The sequence below is a fragment of the Chaetodon trifascialis genome, chromosome 11, assembly GCF_039877785.1.
Source record: "Chaetodon trifascialis isolate fChaTrf1 chromosome 11, fChaTrf1.hap1, whole genome shotgun sequence".
NCBI classification, from domain to species: Eukaryota; Metazoa; Chordata; class Actinopteri; order Chaetodontiformes; family Chaetodontidae; genus Chaetodon; species Chaetodon trifascialis.
Genome location: NC_092066.1, coordinates 9,658,862 through 9,679,978, shown reverse-complemented (window position 1 = coordinate 9,679,978; position 21,117 = coordinate 9,658,862). Strand labels below are relative to the sequence as shown.

Genomic DNA, 21,117 nt, shown 5'->3' with positions numbered 1-21,117 from the left:
ATATGTTTATTGTGTGTGTGTTTGCTCCTCTCCTGTTCCCACTTTGCAGGGTAATGCCAGCTTAGACATCCAGAACGTCAACCAGCAGACGGCATTGCATCTGGCAGTGGAGCGTCAACACACCCAGATAGTCCGGGTTAGTGGGCCCTCTTTTCTTATCCTCCTTTCATATGCTTTGTGTCATTTTTCTTCCCCCTTTCCCTTCTCACGTCCAGCACAAACTGAAGATCCTGTGTCTAGTTATCTCTCTATCAGTCCCTCATTCTGCACTATACACAAAAGGGAGTACAGCAACATCAGTGCAGACCAGCATTTAATTTACTCTCAGGGATGTCCTGCAGTTGAATGAGGTCCTGCTTCAGATTGATGCTGTGTAGGGGAAATGCTCTCTGAGGCAGTGTCTTGGTTAGAGTCATTTGGCGTAGTGTTAGATTGAGATAGCACGTTGCCATCTTGTGGACTCCAGAAAAAATGCACTCCATAATTGGGGGATACAGCACTGAGGCAGTTCATTGTATGCAGCAGGCTTATAAATCAGCACTGTGGCATTTGCACTGTAGCATAAAATTAAAGTTGTTTTATGATTGTTGCCAGAGTTTCTGTCTGTTTGTGTGACTGTTTTATGCATGTGTTTTTCTTAACAGCTGCTGGTGCGGGCAGAGGCCAAGCTGGATGTGCAGGACAAGGACGGGGACACACCGCTTCACGAGGCACTGCGTCACCACACGCTGTCCCAATTGCGACAACTCCAAGATATGCAGGACGTCAGCAAAGTGGAGCCCTGGGAACCCTCCAAGAACACTGTACATATACATCTATTGTTAACCTCACTGATCCTCCAAGATGACAGTAATTTACTTGGGTCAAGGTCATTACTCAATAGGCTGATGTGATTCAATTAGACACACCCAAATATGATTGGCTAGTGAAGGCACACACACTAATGCAGCAAGTTCAGACCACTTGCCATTGCCCTACTGCCTCTTTAAAATGTCCAGTTTGAAGTCTGAAAAGTCATTCCATCCATTTTCTGTACCTGCTTTTTTTTATTTAGGCACCGTTGAATGTTACCCAGTATAAGTTTGGGATGTCACCAGTGTATAGCAGGGCTGATGCCCATACACACATGTTCACACCGAGGGACAGTTTATGCCACTTCGACACACCAGCCCTGTGTGTAAGACAGATTAATGCACCCGTTGCAACTTGCTGCAACATTTACACTGGAGATTTTGTTTTGTATCTGACTTTGAAGAACAATTTTCAAGGTTAAGCGGGCAAGAAGTTATTACTAATGACTATCGTGGATCTAGTAACTCTTCATAACTCCGTAATAACATATAGTTATAGAAACCCATTGTTTTCTTTTCAAAGCCTAATAGTGTCATATCAGTGTTAAATTTTGCCAGGCCGCAGTGTGGTATTTCTGGTTGGCTAGCTCATGTTAACTCTTTCTGACTAACAGCAAACATGGGTTTGTCTCAGGTCACCAAATTGATCAGCCCTATAAGACAGACTGCAGTTCATGTGAGGTCTGAGTGCAGTATTTGTGCTGTGAAAAAATACCAGAGTTCTCAGAGAAAACCTATATAAACGTGGAGAGAATGCATAATCCACACTCAATCGTTGGTCAAGTGTGTAGTCATCCTCACAAATATGTGGCACGTCTGCTCTGCCGAGAATTGAATTGCACAACCAGTGATTAGACAGTATAATCATGCCATGGCATTTAGCATTTATGATTTTGGATGAGGCTGGTCTTGGCAGCATTCTGCAGGATCTGTATATACACCTGTATAAAGATCAGTGTGTGAACCACTCGCCCAATATATGAAAAATGGTGACAGATCACATTTAGACAGGAAGCTACACCACTGCACAGGCCAGTCTGCACCGGCCCATCGCTCAGACAGCAGCCCCATGCTAGCACGGAGCAGTCAACCAGCTCGCTGCTGCCTCTTGACCAGCCTGAATGAGCTTGTCCCTCTGCAGAGGCCAACAGGGGCATGTCAGACCTGAACCCTCTTCATGTTAACAGCACACCACTAATCCCTACAGGGATGAGTTTAAAGCAACAGGGCCTGGACTTACCTGTCACCTTCTGTCTCCCTTCCACTTCTTTCTCTTCTCCTCCTATCTTCTATCCCCCTTCCTGCCCCCCCCCCCCCCCCCCCCCCCCCCCCCCCCGTTCCCCAGTAGAGGAGCGGAACAGACAGACAGCGGGCCTAATTGAGATATGTGCAGTTGGGTCACTCTCCCCAATCCCCCACCACCACCACCACCCCTTCAAGATGAGAATTGAATTAGCCGGCCCGATGGCTCCATCAGCAGAGATGTAAAAGCTACTGGTTGAAGACAATCAGACATGGAAGGCCCAAATTGCTAGAGAGAGAGAGAGCGGCTTTGAGTTTGGGGAGACTCAGTGAGGTGATGAGCTGGAGGAGGGAGAGAGAGAGGAGGGACAGTTAATGGGATTTTGGGTGGGGGTGAGGGGGTTACACTGCCAGACAGCCGTCTTAAGGCATGTCTTTGATTGGCTAATTAGTGGTGATCTGATAGTACTTTGACATGGTTCATCAAAAACAGAAGTGCTTTCTTTACACTGTGTTAATGGATTGAGGGTCATTGTTTAAGGTGGCGACACGATGCTGTTCCCGCTGGATTCAATCTCTTGTGTCAGAAGTCCAAAGCCTGATGTGCGTCTGATTTTTCTCTGTTTTTTTGTATCTGTCTGACTGTCTGCAGTTAATCATGGGCTTGGGCACCCAGGGGGCAGAAAAGAAGAGTGCAGCATCCATTGCCTGCTTCCTGGCAGCTAATGGGGCAGACTTGACCATTCGTAACAAGAAGGGCCAGTCCCCTCTAGACCTGTGTCCTGACCCCAGCCTCTGCAAGGCTCTGGCCAAATGCCACAAAGAGAAGAGCAGGTAAACATCCCTTAAAGGAATAGTTTGATATTTTGTGAAATACACCTATTCGCTTTCTTGCCAAGGGTTAGATGGGAAGATCAATACCACTCTCATGTCTGTCTGTTAAATATGAAACTGGAGCCAGGAGACAGATAGCTTAGCTTAGCCTCAAGTCTGGGGGAAACAGCTAGTGTACTCTCATGTTGTAAGCTGCTTTGGACAAAATGAGTGTAATGCATTGCCTGGACTGTCCACAGGTAACAGCAGGCTATGTCTGGTCATGTATGGTCAAAACAGTCACACAGACCTAGATTTGTCTATTTTATTTATTTAGTCCTCTTTTCACATATATGTGGCCATATAACACACCCATTCATCAAACTGACAGCACGCTGCTCCTGAGCGGTCTTTAAGGAAGCAGAAACCCCTGGTAACGCACAGGGATGATAATGATCATGTTAAAGGATCGTGTTCGGTGCTTTTAAGTATGTTCATTCTGCTCCAGCCACTGTAACAACACCTGAAAGAGAAAAATGAAGGAAGCACCATCTCAGGAAAATCAATGATTTCCTGTCTTTGCTAAAAATGTTTCATGTAGGGAAACACGTTTCCCTTGTCTTACCTTTTCCTGCTTCTGTAATCTCTCTCTGTTTTCTTTGTTCTGTGTCAGCCTCTCTTGCTTGTAGTCTCCTCTGGACTTTCTCTCTCTCTCTTGCTCTCTCTCTCTTTCTCTCTCACATGCACACACACACTCACTGTGGTTTTATTCTCAATGTTCCAGTGGCCAGGTGGGCACCCGCAGCCCGTCTCTGAACAGCAACATCGAATCACTGGAGGAGTGTATGGTGTGTTCAGACATGAAGCGAGACACTCTGTTCGGGCCCTGTGGACACATCGCCACCTGCTCCCTCTGCTCGCCCCGTGTCAAGAAGTGTCTCATCTGCAAGGATCAGGTCCAGTCGAGAACCAAGGTATCAGAACGCACCACAGCTGTCCGTCACACCCACGAAGAAGAGCGGACGGACGCTTTTATCCCTCTCTTTGTTGTATGATTTGTGTCTCCGCAGATTGAAGAGTGCGTGGTCTGCTCTGACAAAAAGGCAGCCGTGTTGTTCCAGCCCTGTGGTCACATGTGCGCTTGTGAGAGTAAGTACACGTATTTTAGCATCAATCATAACCTTGATATTTCCACCCGGGGCTCAAGCTGCTGAATTGGGGAGGGGGGGGGAGCATACTGTGTGTAGCATGAAGTTAGCATCGAGGTCTGATCAGTGTGTGTTGTGTTGTCTCCAGACTGTGCCAGCCTCATGAAGAAGTGCGTACAGTGCCGGGCTGTGGTGGAACGCCGCACCCCCTTTGTTCTTTGCTGTGGAGGGAAAGGTATGGAGGATGATGCCGCTGATGATGATGATGATGATGATGATGATGACCTTAGTGAGTGAATCTTCCACACATTCCCTTTTAATTCCCCTGCTTTTTTTCCTTTTTTCCTCCTTCCTTCTTTTTTAGTTTCCACGTACTTGCTTTAGCCCTTTGTATCTTTTGCTTTGTTGCTGCCTCGCTTATGCATTTTACTCTTTTATTTGCATCACTGATACTTTGTTTTGCCATCTTGGACGTGTTAAATCAGGTGTTTGAATCTTACTTTCCTAACTTGTCTCCGCTGCTAGATCCGGCATGTTTTAATCATTGCATCCATTTTGGTCACGTCATTTGTACTAGCTTTTTTTTTTTTTAAGAGATTGGCTGAAATGGACAGTGGCTTCACAAATGCTTGGCTGCATAGATTTTCCAAACAGAGAGGATTTTGTATTTCAAAGCATAGGATCTCTGAAGCCATTTCTAGATTAAGTTTTACTGATATGCACCTGGTAATACAATAATGTCAGAGTATACAGACAACCTGATTACCTTATTCATGCTTCTGTGGCCTCTAAAAGTTTGACTAATCACATTCGCATAAAGTGGATGGACTTATTTGTAAGCATATGCTAAACATCCTGCGGTCATAATGATATATGCATATTAATACAGGCATGCATTTGAAAATGAGCTGAATTATAATCCCCTAGCAGAGATTTTCTAAATCGGGATACAGAACTGTTTTGGAATGATAAGATATGTTTGATAAGACACCTAACAAGCGTGTTTGGTGACTGAATGTCATCAGTTTCACCCAAAATATGACTTTCCACACTGTCCAATGAATAGTGATGTCATGAAGTGTGTAAATCTGTTTCTTTTTGGTTACATTCACAATCCATCTTCTTGTCTCCAAGTTGAACACAGTATTTTATTGCCCACATCCTTCTCTGAGTGGTGTGTCTCACGAGTTGATGTTCCTATCATGTCCTCCACATTTTATTTTGAGTTAAAAGGGAAACTGTTGTAAGTTCACTAACCTCATGTCTACCCATCTTAATTATTTAACATTCCTCCAAGTGTGGGCTTGTTGGCATGCAAATCTTACTTGCAGTTGATACCTGACTCGCAGGCACACATACACTCATGCAAGGGGCAGCATTGGTTGTTTATCTCCTTTCCCTTCATCCCAGTCACACCGACTGTCGATGTCTGTTACAAAAACAAATCTAGTGCACGAAATTCATCTGTCACTGTGATTATTTTGGCTCCGTAGCTCTTTAGTGTAGTACTTGGTTTTCACGATGCGCTTCTAACAGAGAGAGCACAGACTCATGCTTTAGCATTGGCTGATGGCAAAAAGAGAAAGAACCACTTGCCGCTATGCATTTTAACTGTTAATTCTACATAAAAGAGACTCTATTTCCCTTTCTGTCCCTGATCACTGTTTCCAACTTGCTAGCTTTCTCTTCAAATTCTTTCTCTGAACCTCCCTCAGAGGCTGTAGTGAGTAGTTTTGGTCCTCAGGCCAACTGTTGATCTGGTGAGGACGGCTCCGGCTATAACAATGTGACTGGTTATTCCCAGCAGGGAGCTCTAACACTATGGCAGGGGGATCGCAGGATCTTCTCCAGCCCAACAATCTGGCACTAAGTTGGTGTAAGTATGCCTCTATGATCCCCTCCCTTATCAGACCCTTTTTTTAAAGGGCTCCCCACAGTGCTGCCCTGGCCCCTATCCCCTCCCCTTAAACCCCTCCCTTTCTCTTTCAGCGTTACACACACACACACACACACACACACACACACACACACACACACACACACACACACACACACATTAAACAGTATATGCTGATGCAGTATATATGTGATGCACCTGCCAAGAATCCCACTGGTGCTCACTATTTGTGGCAGATGTTTGCTAGACTGGGATGGAGTCCTCAACAGGGCCCCAGTCCAACCAGTTCTTGTTGAGTGCTCCAATAACATATTCAGACAGTTTCACACCAGTATCATTACACACATGCATCCTGTGGCTCATACAATGCCAGCAGCACTGTATGCCAGTTTATATTAGGAATAATTACAAAGTATGCATTTCTGAATTCAAGTCATTTAAAAGTGAATGCAGTGCCAACACAGACTGCTAGAGCCAAAATTTAATCTGTCAGACATAGTAAAATTCAGAGTGCATGTGTTTGTGATCCATGCTTGTTTCACAAAACTCATGTTTGTAGTATAATCTACTTTCCAGCTTGTGCCACATGGCAACACCAGTGTGGCTGCATTTCTGTTTAATTGGCAATATAGTTTATCTTTATGAGGCGGTGAGCTTTGATTTGGCCACTGGTGCAAAGTGTTCATTTATACAGTCTCTGGGCCGGCACCTGAATCCCTGTTTTCCTCAACGTGCCTTTGTGTTGTTGTGTCCAAGCAGCCAGCGGAAACATCCCAGCACTGCAGAGAGACAAGGACAACACCAACGTCAACGCTGACGTACAGAAGCTACAGCAACAGCTCCAGGACATCAAGGAGCAGGTACGTCCAAACTGCACTGCAGAACAGAGGCCAATAAGTGTGCCTCTCCTTCTTCTGCAGAAAATAATCCACACCCCGCCGTACCACGCCAGTCTGTGATGTTTTGCAACAGGCTTTGAGTGCTGGCTCTCGTTTGGCTGGATGTGTCAACTAAAACATGAAAGCCCGGCATAGAAGTGACAGATGCAAATGTTACAGTATGTTCAAACAGTATACTGTTAGGGCTGCAACCTGTAATTATTAGCTTTATTGCTTTATCTATTGATGTGTTTTTCCAAATTAATGATGAATTCTTTTGTCAAAAATGGCTGAAAAAGGGGATGCACCGATCCGATATTGATATCGGTATCGGTCCCGATATTGAAGAAAATTCTAGATCAGGTATCGGTGACATTGGGCCCGATACATAGGGGCCGTTCTATTCAGTCTAATGCTATGCTATAGGTGCTGTGAGTCATGCGCAAGCAACACGCAGTGCTGAAGCGCACATGATGTGGACCACATTTGTTAGGTAATTCAGCGCTGTTTCCTGTATCAGTATCAGAACGGTATCGGCCAATTACTAAACCTCAGATATCGGTATCGAGGTGAACAAAGCGGATCGGTACATCCCTAACTGAAAATATAGTTGAAAATGCCCATTACAAGTTCCCAGTTTCGACATTTGAGGATGTTCAACTTTATAAATTATACACAAGATATAAAATGTCCAAACCTTCACATTTGAGAAGCTTGAATCAGTAAGTCTGCAGCTTCTTTCTTGATAAATGTCTTAAATGATGAATTAATCATGAAAGTTAATATGACTATCAGCTAGTCATTTCAGCTCTGCTGAGAATTACATTCAAGGCTACTTGCAGAATTGAATGAGCCTCTATTGCTGTGAGTACCAACGCTTTGCAGGACGTTCGCTGATTAAGCTGAACACACCCTGTTTTTTTTATGTAGACACAGACCAGGTGTAGCTTCTGACCGACTGAGGCAGAATGAGACAGGATGTGATGAACGGGGCTGTAAAAATGTTATGAGATCAAACAGACGTCTGTGTCATAAAGCTTTTGTCGAGGCTTGGCTCGGTTAGCGATTCTCTGTGTGTTTATTTATTTATTTATTGGTGGTTGAGATGACTGTATCACAACAAAGCATGAACTGTGGCTGCTCCTCCTCACCTCTCTGCAGACCATGTGTCCGGTGTGTCTGGACCGGCTGAAGAACATGATCTTCATGTGCGGCCACGGCACCTGCCAGCTGTGTGGGGACCGAATGAGCGAGTGCCCCATCTGCCGCAAGGCCATCGAACGCCGCATTCTCCTCTACTAGACGCCCCCCCACCCCCACAGACTCTTCTTCTTCCTCTCTCTTCTCTTAAAGCCCACGCCGACCACGCCCGCAAAGCCACAATCACACCAGCTGCTGCTGCTGCTGCTGCCGCTGCTACTGCTGCTCGACCATCCTCACAGCACCCGAGTCAGCCAGCCAGGGGCGTGCTCAGATGTCTTATTCGACACAACAAATGCTGTCTTAATGGTTTGGTTGTGTTCAGATGGAATTTCTGTTACAAACAAGGAAAAAATATGACTTCTATCAGTTTTGCTGTTCTGTCATCATGTGTCCTAACTGCAACCAGAACGATGCTCGCACCACAGGCGTCTCCGCCTTTCTCCCCACCTTCCTTTTCCCACCACCCCCTCTCATTCTCCTTTCTCTGTTTTTACTTGATATGTGAGTATTCTTTTCTCTGAATGAGTCTGTGATGGTTCCTTAAGGCTCATGCTGTTGGATATTTACTTTAGGGGCAAGTCCCGTTTCTGGATTTTATCCTTGAACAGCTCTGCGCATCAGAGCAAACTCAGAAGTGCAGTGGAGGTGATGTAGAGGTCAGCTGTTACCTTTTGATGTAAAGTTCTCTCGCATCTGTCGCAGTCAGTGCCAGCTGCAGTCGTTTTAATGTATTTGTAAATCTTTATGCACGTGTATTGGTATCGGAAGCTCCAGATGTGGATTTTAAGTACTTCATTTTTCACGACAGTATGGCAAGTTTGTGACACGTTAACTGTTTGCACCACTTAAAGTTTCAGTGAGTGTTTTAGCTTCACGTCTGTGTTCAGGTTGGCTGTTGTGACACGCTGTATGCCGACTGTCCTTGCAGTTGAAGTCCAGATGTTGGCAGTTTTGCACTAGAAAAGCTGAGTCAGGGTAAAAACTCTTCTCTGCACTGACTTCTCTTCAGCTCAGTGGTGAAAACACAGATGGAGTTGTAGTAACTGCCAGGTAGCACACCGTACCCGTACTTTGTTTACCAAGCTGTATCGAGAACAACGGCGGATGTCGCAACACCCTTTTGGCTGCGAATTCCAGGGCCGTCGCATAGAGGTTCAAGAATTCAAGACAAACAAAGACATTCAGCTTCTGTCCAGTGATCGGCCCCCGTCATACCTGTTTGTCGTACACACAAACCCACACGATGCAAATATTTCCGTAACAAGAGTATCTCGTCACAGCTCGATGTTAAACTGTTGAGACTTGGTATTTTGTCCGACGAAAAAAAAAATGTACAATTTAACGAGCATTGCTAATTTACCATTGATGACTCTGTGCCATTTGCTTCCAAAAATCTACTTGTTAAATAACTTGTATGGGGATAAGGTGCTCTTTATCTTGTATTACTTTTTTATTTAAGTGTATTTCCTTTTCTCAAAATCAACATTTATTGAGCTAGAGAGTACAATCTATTAGAACACTAAGATGAAAATGTAGAATAAATTATTTTGTATTGCTGCCCAAAAAATAGGATTTATAGGTATCACTGCCTTCCTAATATGTAGCCTCAAAATCTCTCAAACATTCTGCTTCGATATTAATGTTGAGATACGTTTGTGATGTTTGTTTTTTTTTGTGTGTGTGTGTGTGTTTGCTTTTCGTTGGCAATAGCTTTCTAGCAATCTTCAGTAGAAGCATCTTTCTCTGGAATAGGTCTGTGTAAGCCTAATGTGTTCATTTGTGAAACAGAAAAAAAGACATTTTTTTGTCAAAAGTGTCAAGTGTCTTTTCACCAGTGTTTCATTTGGGAGGAAAGCTAATGATTTTTTTAAAGACAGAACTTGCCTTACTTCTTTTAAAAGGCAGTTGCCCATGTGGAGACTCAACAAGGTGGCTAGCTTGCGCCGCTATGTGGGAATTTGCAACCACATACAAGCATTTTCTTTTCTTTTCGTTCCCCTTTTAGGACTGAAAGCAACTTTTTTTAGCACAGTTCTGAATCTTTTCATTGGTTATGATAACACTTTAAGCTAGAAGCACTAATACGCTTTATGGTAGTGTTGTCTTGTTATGGTTGTTATGAAAAAGCCTATTTTGTACTTCATTTTCAATACCTGTAACTGTCCCGTTGGAAATGTATCGGTAGTATTTTCTTTGGCATGAATGTTTGACATATGCAGTACGACATGTATCATGGAAACCGTTCAGTCTGTATTGCTAATAAGTGCTTTTAAAACAACCATATAGCTGAAATAAAGTTCCAAATGAACCATGGGACATTAGAAGTTTGTTTTTCTCACTTCTGCTCTTCATTAGCCTGGTTTTTTTTTAGGGGAGCTCAGATGTAGTTAGCTTCTTAAAAGCAGAAAATTAGCATTTTGTTGCTTTTCTCCTGCTGTGCAGCGTCTGCCTCACAGAGGAGACAGGGTGGCAGAGATGGGAGGTGTGAGGTAATTGAAAATGCTAACACCTAATAATGACTCAGCACCAGCATGCGATAGGTCAGCTATGTTAATCAGAGAGCGAGAGAGAAGAGGAAGGAGTGAAGAAAACCACTCAGGGGAGATGAGAGAGACCCAAATAGAGTGATGCATCTTCTCCAGTGAGCGATGTGACAGCAGGACATCTCGCAAGGCATCTCCATAGCACTAAGAAATTATGACCAAAGGCCATTTATGTTCTAGCTCATTGACTAGTCCATTCATAACCTGGACATCTTTGGGCTTGGTTCACACACAGCAGCAGTATGCAGCTGCTCATAACAAGACATTCATCATGCTGTCACCCTCTGGCTCTGTCAATGCATGCTGACTGTAGGGGAGAGTGTGACACCTTACACCCTCTCACATCTCTGACTTGGCACAAGGCCGAGACAGTTGGTGCGTAGTCTGGTGTCGTGTCTTTGTCATTTTATGCTGAAGTACCTGTCTTTAAAGCGATGGGCCCTCATGGTTTACCTGCTGCAGTGTTAAACAGCGTGAATGGCAGCTGCTGCTGGCCACTGACTCACCGTTTCCTGCGTGGAGAATATACGGCCATAAGTATGTGGACATGTTCTGAATTCCTCTGCAGCCGTTTTGGCTCCTTACTTCCACTAAAAGGAAATGTTAATGCTGCAGCATACAGTGATTGTAAAATGAGATTTATGTTTGCGTTAGTTTTCACATATGTTTATTAGGATGATTGACGTACTTAAATTCATGGTACTAATCTGTATTTTCCCTTTTAGAGTGTCTGTTTTTATTAAGATGGGGAACTAGAAAATGCACATTGCCTGTAGTGTCAGTAATTGTATTGCTTGGCGGAGTGAAACGCCATAATGCAGTGAAGTGATGAGTCGCATTCGTTGTTCTGCTTTTAGTGGTAATCAAAGCCGACCTGCTGAAGCTGCCCCTGTGCTTTCACTTACCCAACAAAGTATGGCTGCAACTAGGGATTATTTTCATTGTCGATTAATCTGCTCACTATTTTCTTGACTAATTGTGACAAAATAATAAAAAATGCCCGTCATAACTTCCCCGTGTTAGTGGCCAACAGTCCAGAATCCAAAGAAATTCTAGCTATAATAATATAAACCAGATAAAAGCAACAGATCCTCACATTAATTCAAGCTGGACTCAACAAATTGCATAAATAATGAACTGATTTTTCTGTCAATAGACTAATTATTGCTGTAGCTGTATGCAGTAAGTATATAGTCAACAGGTAACGCTAAGAGTGACAAGTATTACAGTATTTTAGATGATGTGATAAGTGTGCTTCCAGCTTTGCTGTGGTTGACCCTCACTGATGCTGAATGGGAGCAATTCACTGCACCCAGGTTATCAGACTCTCATGGAAAGCCTTCCCTGATGAGTGGAGGCTGATTGGCGGCATTTTAATGGCCAGCATTTTGCCATGAGATGCTGCACAATCACTCACACTCAGTGTGAGTTTTGCATGTCCACATACTTTTGGCCGTGTAGTGTATGTCAGAATCAGCCTGCACGCTGAATAGAGACATTCAGGGCTGAGTGTCAGGACCAAGCTGCTTGTCCATCATTGTGACTGACTGCAGACCAGCCCTGCCATGCTGACTGACTGTCAGGGTGCTGGAGACGCCACTATCTCTCCTGATCCTGGGGAGGATCCCTGACCGCCCACGCCTGCCGGTTTCAGCTGCTCCAGGACTGCAGTGTTTGCTGACTGGACTGCAGGGGTTGTTACTCCCACACCGGGGGGTCAGCTAATCCACCGGCTGCCCCGCAGAGTGTGAGTGATGGTGGCCCGGCACTGCGGGCTTGACTGAGCAGCAGATAGAGATGAATTGAACCCCTGGAGAGGAGAGCGGGCAACCGCCATCAGGAAAATGACTGTGACCCCGCTGCAAGTCTGTGCTGTGATCACTGAGAAGGGTGGGTGACATCCATCTGCCACCGGAGTCAGCACTCCCCTCCACCCTCAGGCTTTGCCCTTGGTGCTGGCTCTGAAGTTATGACCTGACAGAAATGAATTTATTCCCTCCACATGTGCTGTGAGGTGAAGCTCCGACGGGGGCTCTGACATGCAGGTTTCAGAGCGCATCACAAGGTGGCAGTACATCCAATGACTAAATGCTGGAGGTCTGTCCTGTCAGATGCACTTATATTTGCGGTGCAGAGGACAAATCAACAAACTCTTCAGCGGGACACTTACTCATGTTTTCTATTTTGGTGTGACAGCGTGCTGTAGATGCCATCACTCATCTAGAGGTTACTCTTCAGTTGTTTCAGAGCTTTGAAACAGAGTTGTTAATCCTCGCCTTGGCTGCCCGCAAGAAATACAACAGCCTAAATTTACAACCACATCTTGATACGGAACTTGAACTTCGCGTGTTGTGATCCCAGTTGTGCTCCGTTGCTGCTGGAAACAGGGTCTCATTGAGCCTCCTGAGCAGAACTTAAAGAGAACATTCAGAGTTTCAGCAGCGAACTACGAAAACAAAAAAACATGCATTTTTCTGATTTCACTGTACTGACTTATGAGGTCTCAGTGGGAAATGAATTCTAGATCTGGCATATTTTCCAGCAACAGAAAAAGAGGGTAAAGTTAGAGTATAAGACCTTGAATCGGCGCCATTTGCAACATATTTCTTCTTACACAACATTTTTTGGAGATTTCAGACTTCAAATTCTCAGCCTGTGTGTTTTTTTTTAAAGAAACACAACCTGTAGCTGCAGAAATCAATTCTTCCCTGCACTCGCTCGGACCACACAGATAAAGAAAAGGGGAGAAATACTTCTTTTCATCTTGTTTTGGCCGCAGGGGCTTTCCTTCCATGTTGGAGGAATTGATCGCTGACTGTCTGAAGGTCCTCTCCCTCTCTTTCTCTCTCACGTCAACCAGTTCAGAGGTCCGGTTGAATTTATTGTCTCAGTTTATGGTCGGACTGAGCAAAGTGCAATCTGGCTGTCTGGACAGACTCTTCGAGGGCTGGAGAAGAAGGGAAGGGCCTGAGGATTGGTGTGTGTTGCATTTTGGGAGCAATTTTAACTTTAAGCCAGTTAATTGGGGACATTTGTCAAACTGCAGTTGATGCTAAACTCTCTTAATTTTGGTCCATTTATAGCTAAAGTAAAGTCCAGCATATATCAGCCATAATTACAGTTATGGTAAACCTTCAGGGAATCACCCAGAGTCCCTCAGAAGTGATATAAGCATACATGTGTTTGTGTGTTTGTATGGGTTGGTGTAGCTGAAAGCAGCAGCCCCACCTCTACAGTAAAGCCATAAACTCAGTTATCCTCTCCCACAGATCCCTCCTCAAAACATGTAGGCCCCTGGCGTGCTGATTGCTTTATTGATATTGATCAGGGCAAAGTGTCAAAGCACTCGTCCATCTCTCTCTCAGTGGGTGATAGTTATTTATGCATGTAGAGGTAGAAGGTTCACACAAACAACGCTCAGCAGAGTCCTTTACATATGTGGGCGTAAGATTGCTTGAAGCAAAACAAGCAACAGGTAGAGATTTCTAGAATGGCTTGCACTTTTTTTTACAACTTGATTTTACGACATTTTTGGGGGGTTGAAATGTGATTTCAATAATAAATTTTATTTTTTTTATGCTTTTTGTATCATATAAACATGCAGTTACAACCAATATTCCTCACACTAACACTAATTATTTTGAGTTTGCATCAGTTGCAAATGCTTATCACAGTTAATTTAGCTTCTGGCTTTAGAGGCCTGCAGGAGTTTAATTATGTTCAATTAAAGATTTTGATGAATTAAAACGTGGCTTTCAACATCCGCAAACCAAATATTTTATGGCTTTCGACCCACTGGTTGCAGCCCCACTCAGTGCTTGTCCTTATCATCCCAGCACGATTGGAGCCTGGAGCCTGCATGCCACATTTACAGTGCAAATGTTATCGTTCCAATGACACTTTAAACAGTCTTTATCAATATATAGTCATTCAAGGTTTATGAGCTTTGATAAAATGCCACTAGCCAAGCAGGGTCATTACAATGTGAAGCAAAGACATGAGGTTTTTGGGGGTTTTTTGGATAATAATTCTAATTTTCTGAGGTTCATCTGGAACTTTTAACACTCAACAGGTAAAATAAACACTCAGCATGTTGAGAGGACAAAGTGGCCTAAGTGCAAAAGATATCGATTTTCTCCTCAGGAAGAGCAGCGTAAGGGCAAACTGCAGTGTGAGTTTGGCAGAACCTTATCATCCTATTATCTTTAAAACAGTGGGTTATCATAATTGCTTACTTAATAATTCTATAAAACAGTGGAGGTGCAACCTTTGCCTGGGCAGTAAACTGTCAAGTGCTTTTGATGCTGAGATTGAAAAGAAGTCCTGACAGGGTTAGAAATGCTGCCACCTATTAATTTTATTGGGCAGATTACAAACACTAACAGAGCCGTAATCTGCAGTCACGTAAAAATGGAGAAAAATAAAAAACACATTAATGATTAAATGGATTCACTAACACAGAAAGCATAACTTGTGAATTATGTTCATATTTTAGATTTTTTTCTGTAAAAAAAAAAGGCATTAATAGCTACCAGTATTACCCTGTTGCAACAGAGCGACAAGCAAATTCTTCAAATAATTAACCAACAGAAACTAGAGCTCTCTTTAGATGTGATCAGTTTCACACCTCCACAACTATGTAGAACAATGGGGGAGACATACTTAATCAACAAGTGCAAACCTCATCACATTCAACTCTTAACTAAGCAAACAACGTGGTGTTGATGACACTGTCCCCCTGCATGGCGCCAGGTGACGGTCTCTAAACAAGGCTTGCTTTGGGATCAGTATTTAAGCCACATGCAGGCAGAGAGTCCAGCAGTTTGTGAACTCAGATAGAGACAACAAGGAAACTCCCCAAGCCAGAGTTTTCTGAATTCCCCCTGAGCGTTTGTCGCTTACAATTTCTCTCCATTACTGGAAAAAAGGAGCTTCTGTGGAGGCAGCAAATGCTACAAAGGCACGCTGTGTATAAGAAAACAAGTGTACATCTGACAGGTGCTCGCCTCCGCCGAGCAGGCAGTAACCTTGGAGGGAGTAGACAGGAATGTAGCAGCCCTATCTGAGCTCAGAGGGAAATACTGACTGCAAACGCCTTTTTTTGTTCCAAGAGAAAAATCAATATTCCAGAGTACATCACACAGGCAGGCATTTTGGTGGGCTTTTTTTTTTCCATGTGGGTTCCAGCTATGTGAAACGGGCTCAGATTGACCCCTGGAAAAAACTAGTTAATGCCTAACTTCTTTATCTTTGTTTTACAGCCAGGGGTTGTACCTCCAAATCAATACGCGATACACAAATATCCCAGGGCTCCATGTTCTAGACAGAGAGCGGTGACGAGAGCATGAGAGTTAGGCAGCTTCACAGCACCTGGCCGAGGGAAAGGGCTTTTTTTAAAGGCCAGAAGCCTCCAGTAGAGTCATGGAGAAAGGCTGAGGCTAGATTATACACCAGGCCTCCTATAGGAAGCAAATAAAGGCAAAATATCAACACTTAACACGTTCAAGTCATGTCAGTTTGAAGGCTGCGCTAGGCTAATGTCTGAGATGCAAACGTTAAAAGAACAGTTCGACATTTTGGGAAATACACTTATACACTTTCTCACCAGGAGTTTGACACAAAGATCAATACCCGTTTCATGTCTGTGCAGTGAATATGTAGCTACAGGCAGCAGCTGGTTAGCTTAGCATAAGCTTGAAGACTGGAGTTTGTATTGGAGGCAAGAAATAGTCAGGCACATAAACCACCCTTAACTTTGATTTTTGTACAGAGTAAAACAAGATGAAATGTGTTGAAATGTGTGAATAATTAAGCCTAGCTAATTATAACGAGGCTAAGCTAGCTGCTGCATTTAGCGTACAAACATAAGCATAGTATCGATCTTCTCATAAAACTTTTGGCAAGAAAGTGAATAACCAATCTTTCCATAAACATCTTCATATTCAGTTTTATTTTATTTTTTTTAGTATTTTCTGCTTTTAGCTTTGACTCAGGAAGAGACTCGACTGCACTGAAAGAATTTTCACAAACAAAAACGTCCTGTTAATATTAGGGTTGAAGGTCTCAGCATGCCGCCTGGGAATGCAGCATCTGGACCTTGATAGCAGACGGGTGATTTTCCGTGCTGTTATTACAAACCCCCTTGGATGGACAGTGGAAACTCATGATGTTTACAGCAAAGACCAACAAGCTTGAGGTTTTCTCTCCTCTCTGTGTCTACGCTGGACAAGATAGTTGATATCTGTCGCTGTCTGGTACTCCGTCCCTGCAGACCTTGTAGCAAATCAACAGAGCAGCTCCCAGACAGATAAAATGCCACATTGGCGTTTCAGAGGCCTAAAGCAGGTTCCACTTCCCAACCAGTGTTATGGTGAGAGAAAGGAGCATCCACTTAGGGAGGCCAGACCCCCCTCCTCCTCAGATAGTAGCCAGTAATCTCTGAGGTCGACCTGTCAGTCAGGTCTCGGAGACAGATGACGTGAGGCCCCTGATAGGCTGTCTCCAACGGAGGAGACACCAGCCGGCCGCACGGGCTGCTGGGACAGAGAGCAGGACCCGAGGCGACGGACGGATGGCGGGGCTGACGGGGGAGGGCAGGAGAGATGAAGACAAGGTGGGTCAGGGAGGTGGTGTGGCAGAGGAATGCCAAGGCAGAGAGGTGGGGGGTCACGGAGGAGGTCTCCTGATGAGCAGAGAGACAGTCCTCTGCTGGAGATCGTTGCGTGGCTGACAAAGTTTACTTAACACCAACCCCTTGGAGCTCGGGTCAGCGGGGGGGCAGACCCCCGTTCACCTCCAGCTCGCAGAGTTAGATTGTTGTCATGCAAAAAGATCTGGAGGACAGTGAGGAGGACGAATGATTAAAGGAGGATTTTCTGCTGCAGTTCAGAGTGATATTCCACCATCTGAGCTCACATTCAAGTCAGTGCAGAACACACATTGACGTGCAGTGATTGCATTATCAATTAGTCTTTTGTTAAACTTTGCTGCCATACAGTCTGCAAGCAGGGACACCTCCGACAAGCCCTGCTTGTTGGTGAAATTAAGAAAACGTCCGTTGTTTGAGACTCACGCAGGTGATGCAAAGCTTCCACAACATGGGAGCTGACGTACTGTTTGTTTTCCAGGTTTGATTTCCTGACACCGTATCTCATCAATGCTTCATCTGCAGCTGACTTTTCCCACAGTAAAACACATTAACAAGAACAAAAGCTGCTTCTCGCACCATTAACCTCAGAGTGGTAATAATAATAAAAAAAAACAATATTGGCATAAATGGAAATGTGATTCTAGCCTGGAAGGAGAAAACGTGATTTCAGATGCATTTTCTCCTCGTGAAGGCAGCAGTCATCCTCTCCTCCTCTCGCTGGGGTGCAAAGTTAGCCACCCTTTAAATGCTGGAAGCTCGCTAATTACCAGCCCAACTGTTCACCTGAATAGTCTAGTCAAAATGATGAAATGTGTTACAGTGTACTGATTATCTACTCGAAGGTGTCATCAGCTCTATCGGAAACATGACTGCGGATGACTGCAACTCTTATCAAATTTCTGCTACTGTGCTACAAAGTCAGCTTTGACATCATTTGACAAGTAGTTGGTAAAAGTCACTGAGAAACACCGCCTGATTATAACCTGATGTTTTTCTTACTCAAAAATACCAAAATCAACAAAATTTTACGTCTCTCTGTGTTCTCAACCCTGTCTGGGGACAGCACCCAACCAAGAAACCCATTTGTCCCGACTGAAGATGTAAATTTAAAAATGGGATGTATTTTCTATAATAGCTGAATGCTGTTATTTTCACACACAACAGCAGCACAGTGTGTGTAGAATTGACTCAAAATATATGAAACCAGCTGTTTTCACAGTACTTAAGAATCATATCACAGTGTGGTGCATTCATGTGTTTGTATCAGCCTTTGGCAACACACTGTGTGAATGTGGCTAATTGTGTGACTGAAATACAAAGAAATGCTGAAATGAATGAAAAAAAAAAAAAAAAAGTGACGGCAAAAATAGATTGTAGATGAATGGTTTATAAAACAGAACGCAATCATCTGCAAACATAAAGTGTTCCTGAGCCCATGCAGTCATGTGTTCACAAAGTGGTGAACCTCACTCCATCCTCGCTTGTGAACGACTGAGTCTTTCCAGGATGCCCCTTTCACACCCAATCATGATACTATCACCTGTTACCAATGAACCTGTTTACCTGTGGAATGTTCCAAACAGGTGTTTTTGGAGCGTTCCTCATCTTTCCCAGTCGCTCCTGTCCCAACATGTTTGAAACATGTCGCTGCATCAAATCCAGAACAAGCAGATATTTACAAAAATCACCGAAGCTGATGATGAAAAACATTCAATATATTGTCTTTGTGCTGTTTTCAGTTGAGCATATATCAAAAAGGATTAGCAAATTATCTGTTTTATTGATATTTCAAAAAACTTGTCGGTAGTTGTCATGAAGGCATTTTTGATCTGTTCATCCTTAAATCAGCTCACCATCTTGGCCTGCTCTCTGAATGAGACACGAATGCCAAATGTTTCCACTTTGTTTCGCCTTGTGGCTCTGAGCGCTGTTACAGAGATACACTGTCACCAGGCAGCTGACAAAGGCTATCAGTATTACTTTAATATGTCAACAAATCCAAAGTAATCCTGAATGAGTAGCGATAGTCATTTGTTTAATGTAAAGATGTTATCAATTTTTACAAGCTGGCAGCAGTGGCTAACTTCTGCCCTGGTCTTTAATCGGAGCAGGCCTGAGTCTTCACCTCAGCAGACAGGATTCCCTCAATGGCAGCTACTGCCCATGACTCCTATTAGATTACAGGGGAGATTTATCGGACTGGCTTCCGGTTTGCAGATAGGATAGCGACAACACTTATCTCCAGATATTCCCTTATCAAAAAACAATTTAACGAGAGAAACAGACATTAGCCCAGATTTTTTTACACTGCTGAGTGCTCCAGCTTAGCCTCCTCGGTACAAGGGTCTGTTTGCACTGTGCACACACACCTCCATCTGCCCGGACAGAGAAGCATTAACATTACCTTAGTGCGCTCTTCATGTCACTGCCATTACGTTCGCATCAAGCTCTTGGACTTTGAGACTTGATCAATTCTGCTCGGATGTGGAAAACTGAAAAATGGCATCAAATGGCAGAAAGAGGAGAAGAGGCCTGACTGATGTTAAATTTTGGGAAGTAATGGTGTGCATGTGTATTTATGCTGGGTGTGTGTGTGGTTGACCAGGCAGCAGGGACGGGCCAACAGGCCAGACTTAGCAGCTGGTGAGAGATGTCACTACAGGACAAAGGAGCCCATGGGTCACCATGAGGTTATCCTGACCTGAGCTTGATTTTATGCTATTTATCTAAAACCCGGAGAAGAGAAACCACGTGCTTGTGCAAGAGTTTGTTTTGTGTGGTTGTGTGTCTGCCAGCGCATGTGTGTCTGTGTGTTGGCTGAGCGAGACGATGGAAAAAAAAAGGCTAATTTCGATGCAGCGGAGGCTTTGACAGAGGTGTTTGTCAAATATTCATTTGTGTGTGTGAAGCCAGAAGGCCGTCTGTGGGAGTCAGGCAGACTGATAGCGCTCACTCCTGTTACTATGACCCTGGAAGGAAAGCTGGAAGAGAAGAGAGGAGAAAAAACTGGGCAATAAAGTTGCACAGAGCATGCCAAGGCTTTATGGAGCTAATAACAAAGTCTGATCTCCAATAATTGAGCCTGGTCTTGCTTTTTTTGGAACGCTTTTCATCAAACACCTGTTGGCACGTCAGATGGGATGTTTCATGAAAAGCTGATGTGCCCAACAAGCATTCAGACTATTTGCTCTTTCCATGGATGATGCCTGTAAAAGGGGCTGCAGGTGCTTGGGCCAGGGGCACAGTGTCTAGGGGCCACGTTAACGATTAACACAGCCATATAACACTGTTACTGATTAGCGCCTCTCGCTCTTGAGACTCCAACTGACCCGAGCCACAGGTAGGAATCCCACTAGGTGTGTATTCGTGTGTGTGCGTGCTCCTACGGCACGACTTTTACACTCTAGCCTTCACCGTGCGTGGCGTCAAAGCAGCCTCCCTCCTGGTCATAATTCTTTCTTCTTCCTCCTCTCCCTCCCTCTATTCATCCCTCTCCGCTTCCTTCTCTCCCACACAGGCTTGTTCAGTCCTCTCCCTCGCTAGATCTTTTCAGCGACCTTCATGATGACCTTTATCCTTTCTGCCATAAACCGCCAAGACGTGAAGATGTCCTGTACAAAGTTAAGAGGAGCCATGTTTGACATGTAGTACTGCAGGTACTTTACTCTGGGGCAAAAGTCTAAGGTGTAGAGGGCCCTGATGGATGACTCACAGTTCACTTACAACAAGGCTGCGAGGTGAGGAAATGTGAAGGCGTTGCACTACAATGCGAACACGCTTCGGCTTTGAGATGACACAGATGAGAATATTTGTGTCTTTAAAGAAAGAGTTTTTGTCCTCAGGGGCCGCCAAAATCAACACAAAATGAAAATCCCTTGTAGTTGCTTTAAGGT

General features: G+C 44.1%; 1 protein-coding gene across 7 annotated transcripts in view; it reads left to right on the top strand.

Annotated features, from left to right (window-relative positions):
- Positions 1-10,352, top strand: part of mib1 (MIB E3 ubiquitin protein ligase 1) — a 53,312-nt gene extending 42,960 nt beyond the window's left edge. For 2 of the 7 annotated variants that reach the window (XM_070973500.1, XM_070973501.1), the window contains exons 15-23: positions 50-136; positions 645-803; positions 2,746-2,927; positions 3,691-3,880; positions 3,977-4,055; positions 4,203-4,343; positions 5,859-5,930; positions 6,711-6,811; positions 7,991-10,347. In XM_070973500.1, coding sequence (XP_070829601.1) covers positions 50-136; positions 645-803; positions 2,746-2,927; positions 3,691-3,880; positions 3,977-4,055; positions 4,203-4,343; positions 5,859-5,930; positions 6,711-6,811; positions 7,991-8,131 — 1,152 coding nt within the window. In that variant the 3' untranslated portion in view covers positions 8,132-10,347. Of the gene's footprint in view, positions 1-49; positions 137-644; positions 804-2,745; positions 2,928-3,690; positions 3,881-3,976; positions 4,056-4,202; positions 4,344-5,858; positions 5,931-6,710; positions 6,812-7,990 lie in introns of all 7 variants that reach the window. The other 5 variants (XM_070973503.1, XM_070973505.1, XM_070973502.1 and 2 more) reach the window with 5 other exon arrangements.
- Positions 10,353-21,117: the final 10,765 nt, after the last annotated feature.